Source organism: Melampsora larici-populina, assembly GCF_000204055.1.
Source record: "Melampsora larici-populina 98AG31 unplaced genomic scaffold MELLAscaffold_12, whole genome shotgun sequence".
NCBI lineage: Eukaryota > Fungi > Basidiomycota > Pucciniomycetes > Pucciniales > Melampsoraceae > Melampsora > Melampsora laricis-populina.
Window position 1 is genome coordinate 1,066,198 of NW_006768776.1, and position 6,041 is coordinate 1,072,238.

General features: G+C 41.2%; 1 protein-coding gene across 1 annotated transcript; it reads right to left on the minus strand.

Annotated features, from left to right (window-relative positions):
* Positions 1-3,359: 3,359 nt before the first annotated feature.
* MELLADRAFT_71500 (uncharacterized protein) lies at positions 3,360-4,169 on the minus strand (the record flags this gene model as incomplete). The annotated part of the gene is made up of 4 exons (XM_007408464.1): positions 3,360-3,409; positions 3,484-3,642; positions 3,885-4,030; positions 4,115-4,169. 3 exons carry the CDS (start codon positions 4,014-4,016, stop codon positions 3,386-3,388), a joined length of 315 nt encoding a protein of 104 aa, XP_007408526.1.
* Between the last annotated feature and the right edge of the window lie 1,872 nt (positions 4,170-6,041).

The window sequence follows — 6,041 nt, forward strand, 5'->3', positions numbered from 1 at the left end:
CCGCCCTTCATGACTTCCACTTCTTTCAGTTATTGATCACTGATCATCCGACTTCTCCTGCGTCTATTAATCATTTCAGCTGCCTGATGAATACCTAAATCGAAGAATCATACATGTTAAGTATGTAATCCTCTAAAGTCAAAGTTGTGTTGTTATCTTGCTATCCAATTTTCTGTCTCCTGTTTTATTCGGTCAAAAAAACCACAAGAATTTGTTAACTTCGCCAAAGTCCTATACACTGAAAGGAAGTTATCGTGCTTATCTAGTTATCCCAAAGTCTGCTTACCTCGTGCTTATCTTGCTATCCCAAAGTCTTGTTATCTTTGATAAAGTCCTATTCACAGAAAGGCAGTGATTGTGCTTATCTTGTTCTTGTTATGCCGAAGTCTTGTTATCTGCTTGTTCTCATCCAAAAAATCCAAAAAAAGTTGTTATCATTCCTAAAGTCCGATACACAGAAGGTACTTCTCATGTTATCTCCCCAAGAAACTTTCCAAAAATGCAAGTTATCCTGATATATTAGTCTCGCTATGATGTTCCACCAAATGGGTGTTTTGTGCCATGTCCAATATTGGACTTCAAAACCAGTTTCCCTAGTGACTCTCTTGAAGCCTAACCAAGGTCACAAATGTGGGTCCACGTTTGCTAAAGACTGACCTTTAACATTGAAAGAAAAGAAATAAAAACTTATTCGTATTTTATAGATTCTAAAGGATAGATTTTAGAGAATCTAAAGTCAAGAAACCTTAGTCATATTGAAGTCATGAATATGACTAATGTCATAATCATGATCAATTTGTGGGTCATGATCCTGAGTCGTATTGAACGCATCCAACTTGTCAAGCTCAATTCCTAAGAGCTTGATCAAACTCATTGTTGAGCAAACAGGATCATGATCATGATCCGTAGGTGCTCAATCACGTACATCCATTACCTCAAGCACCAAAACTCACCTTGAGTCAAAAGCATATGACTCAAGCATACATCTTTGATATTGCATTGCAGAGAAATATTCAAAACCAAACAAAGGGACAAAGATTAAAAAAAACTACCATGCCCACAACATCGAGCAATTTGATGGCTAGATCATGAAACAAATGAACGCTACAAATAGCCGCAACCTCGGAAAAGCGCTTCCGAAAGCGCCTCATTGAAAAGTATCATACAACTTTCAAAAATCGCGGCCATTTCTTCGTTTTGGTTCAAAGCATTTTGAAGAACTTGGGACCTTCTCAATCGGGCCTTCAAAATCGAAAAACCTTTTTCAATTGGGTTCAGATCCGGGCTGTAAGCTGGCAGGTAAACTAGTCTAACACCTCGTGCCTCACAAAGTTCTGCCACCCGACCGTTGTGGTGGATCGGTGCATTATCCATCACCAATACGCTATTACGAGCCGGCCAGGGATTCATTGCCGGTAACTACAAATAAGACATCCATGTCAGTATCATGAAAGCATACAAAAAACATATGACTTACAAGATCATGTTCAAGGAAGTCTTCGAAGTCGATCCGTGCATACCCACCCGCCTGGATCTTACAAGCAATCACTCCATCTAAAGAAATGGCGGGCAATACGGACCATCGAGTAGCATTGGTGGGCCTCTGCAGGCGGCTGGACCTTTGACCAACGGGTGCACGCGCGTAATCTCGAAACAACCGACGCTTGGTAATTGCACTTTCGTCTGAAAGATGAAAACATCCTGAATACATAAACATATAATGAAATTTACAAATTGAAAGAAAAAAAACGTACCAGTGAATACTAGACATCTAGGGTCAATGTCATGAACTGATTGTATGTAGGCTCCTCGTGCAGCCATGGATTGATTGGGATGGACCGTACGGGCCTTTTTCCTGGACCAGGCCAGCCTATTTCGTAGCTCCTTTGAAAGAGTCATGGTTGAGACGTGGATCCCAAAGGTGTCGGTAATTTTCGTTTGGAGCTCATCTAGATAGAGGGTTGGGTCCACTTCAAGCGATTCCATGATGAACTGGTGTTCAGCTGGTCCTAACACGGGTGGAGGGCCTGGTTCCATATGATCCATCGGATTGGTCACAATTGCTCGAGTCGTCCGGTAGAGATGGTACCAACGCCGGACCGAGGTGAGCGCGAGTTGAATGCCGAGTGATTCAACAATCTCACGAAACCGCATCCCTCGAATCACCATGCGCACCACGAGCATCTTGACCTCGGGGCTGTGGATAGGCATCTGGGAACAGGTGAGGAAGGCAAGTGAGGAAGTGTTAACCGAGCCATGAATCATGAGAAAACGAAAAACTAACCACGATAAATGGAATAATGATGGTTTGGACAAACAAGAATGATGATGAGAGAGGCAAAATAGGGATGTCGAGGTATTGAAAAGATGGTAATGGACGGGAGGAGAATAAGAGGGAAAGGGGAAAAGGGAAAAGGGGAAAGGGAAGACAAGATGTACTTACCCGGCCGTTGCTCGTGTTTCTTTTGACAGCGCACGTCAAAAGTGCCCTTCCATCGAAAGTCCACGTCAGTACATGTAGAGAGGCTGTGGTGACAGCTCACTCACGGTACCAACGGAGACAGATATGGAAAAAAAGGTTTTTTTCAAGATTAAACCGTTTTGGACTAGGTCCCTCGGTGATACTTTTGAGTGAAAGATGCCATCAAATCCTTTAGTCGCTGTACTGTACTTTGAAATCGGTACTGTAAAATTTACTGAACTTTTACTGTAACGATAGTGGATGCTCTAATGCAATTATGTGCAAATATTATATCATGACTTATGGAGGCACAATACACTCTTAAATGGATGAACAAAGAATGCTTCCGGTCACAGGATCTACTCCTCCATTCTTACCATTATGGATGGATAAAGGAGTGATGTAGCTCGAAAGGAGCAGCCACTCCTCATTTTCCATTTATACTCATTATAAATAGCGTCTTAGCGCAGAGTCCCAGATTGAGTTCACTAGAAAAATCTTGAGACCCAATTGTATTCTCAAGGCCGGACAACAGTTCAATCTGGTCAACTTGAGTTGTTGTACAAAACCTTTTGCAGCAGATAGGGAGGTCATTAGTACAGTCGTTTTCAAAAAGCTTGCCGAAATTTGCCCGCAAAACTCGAGCAATTTGGCGGTGAATTAGCGGCAAGCTTTTTGAAAACGACTGTACAAAATCAGAATCGGGTAGTCTGTGATTTGATCAACCTCGGATCGGCATAAACGAGTTAACAAGATCTTCAACGGTTTCAAGTTTCAAGAATTCGAATGATCGAAGTGCATATCAAGTGCATGTAGCAGATGGCTCATTTGATTCATAATAGTAGGGATGCCATTGAAGGATAGCATAAGACGGTAGGTGTGAGGGACTATAATCGAACAAAGCAAAACAAGACATGTATTGCTTCAAATGTTTGATGGGTACAACATCTAAAAAAAAGTAACACAAGCAAGTTAAAATCATTGAAGCTTCAACATTCCCAATTGATGACCCGAAAACTTACAACTCGGCAAGAAGCTCCAAAGGTTCGTGGTGGTAGATTGACCCTGAATTTGGCCCGAACGACACCGGTGTTTCCGTGAGGTCTAGTTACCTTTCCCCAGATAATTCTGATCTTTGAACCTTTGATGGCTCGTTGAGCTCGGTAGACATAGGCGATTTTCTATGAGGAAACCAAATTAATGCAAAAAGTAATAAGTATCATTTCGAAACGATTATTTTGAATAGAATGACGGTGATTTGTTCTGTTGGAAATGTGATAGTGATGTCGCGTGATATGAAATGATAATGAGGATCGATAGTATGATGAATGTTTGATGGTATGATTTTGAATTCTCTAGTTGAAAGGTTGATATCTCTAGTACGAGGTGGTATAAATCCAGATTGAAATGATTGAATTCTTACCTTTCCGAGGTAAAAACCAGTTTCCTGCTTTGTTGCTACTCCTTCAAGTTGAATGAGAGAAGTAGTAGGGTGGGTGTTACGCTTTCCACGTGTGTGTGAAAGGATTCGACCTTTGGTGTAGAGCCTTGTCATCTTAAAAAAACCGCCTATAAGGATAACGATGATGCAGAGTTGATGTTAAAGGTGGTCAGAGGTGTTGTCTTCAGTCGATTTAGCTGGGGTGCGCTCACCTCGATTATCTTCACGTTAGGTCGATTTCTTGCGTCCCTTCGTACAGTTTTGCCCGCGGTTGGTGCGAAGCGCTTCGAGGCGTGCGGTAGTAATATGAATCTCATCATTTGAGCGTTAACCTAATTAGCCCTATCTGACCCATGCTGAAACCTAATCAACCCGGCCACGCCGATCAAGTCGTCCGCTGAACTGGGCCAGTACCACGACAGCCACAACCACACCATTCCGAAGTCTGGATCATGACAAGCTGAAGCTGTTGGATCAACGTAGGACAGATGTATCTCAGTCAACGATCCAATGGAGCTATCGGAGCTAGCATAACGCAAAAGGTAGCAACTGCCGAATCACCGTTAGACAAATAACCAGATTGTTGCATTTAAAACTTATGAATCACTCTAGGTGCATTCATTGAAGATCATTCATTTTTTGGATGAGAAAGAAAACAAACAAATAGAAAACCAGTCAAGTTCATGAATTATATCACATTGATCAAACTAATAGACGTAGAAAAAAGGCAATTGAATCGAAACCCTAGTCAAAGGTGGTAATATTGGATTTCAAGTAATGGTACACTAGATCACATCCAAGATTTGATTGAAGGTAAGTTATGCTGATGAGTTGTAGTATTGATAGTATCACTTTAATCAGTCCTATCATTTATTTCATCAAGAAAGTTTCCATCAATAGTATCATCATATTTCAAGTTCAGCAAGAGAGATTGATGGTTTTTAGTTTTGTTCTGATTATATTTCTTTTCTTTTTTTGATAAATAAAGTCTCCTTTGTTATGTTTGTTATGTTTGTTTACTAGATTTACCAATTTGTCAATTTATGAGGACACTACTAGACAAGATGATGATAAATTGTCATGGTGAACAAATGCAGCAAGTCACCATACCCATGAGCACTTTCTTTCCAGTCTGTGAGGGAATTGGACACTGTCTAACCTAGCGGCAAATCTTCCTTATCCCAGAGAATTGGAGGACTGCCGGAGGGTGGGATTCACGGGAATGGAAATGGGCTGTATGAGCCTGACCTCACCGCCACGTTTCAGAACAGAGGTTTAGGCTGAGCCTCACTGAGCAGTACACAGCAAACTTCTTCGTAAACATTCCTCCCATCGGCCTACATCAAAACCGTACTTTGTCAATCTTGTTAATGCATTATCACAAGGTGGGTACAACAATAAGGGCGCGACATAAAACTAAATTTCATAGATATCGACCGATGTTAACATCCTACTCTGAAGAACCTATGAACAGAGTCCTGAGATTTCATTTGATGATTTCGATTGATAAGAAAAATTAAACTAGTTCTTCACCAAAGAAATCAAAACCGAAATGTAATAGATAGAATGTGTACAATCCTGAAATCTACATATGTATGGATAGATACGAGCAAGCAGAGTTGGCCTGGCCTAGCTGTGCCATCTGGAATGAAATACAAATCTATGAGTTAATAGATACGAGTCGATGGCCTGTACTATAGATACAAGTTGATGACCTGGCCTGGCTGAGCAATCTACTGCTGTAGTTTGTAAAGCAGTCAGAATCGATGAATCGACACGACTAACGTGTGATCTGCCTAGCCCGACTGGGTTTGTAGAAGCCTTGCATCTAAGGGATGAAATGAATTTGTGTGCACGATATAAATACGGCGGAAGTGATATACAATCAGAGGAATAATCACATTGACAATATTGCTATCACTCATCATGCTTTTGACTACCTTTATTGCCACTCTTCGAGCAGAAACCCCTTTTGCTTATGTGTTGGAGTGATATATGACTCTCGTAGTGTCCGGGTTGGCCATTTTTTCCAATACCTATATGGTCCTCGTCGTACTCAGAGCGTGACCTGCCGTCCTGCGGGCCTCTCGCGCCTTTTTTTTTTTTTTTTTTTTTTTTTTTTTTTTTTTTTTTTTTTCT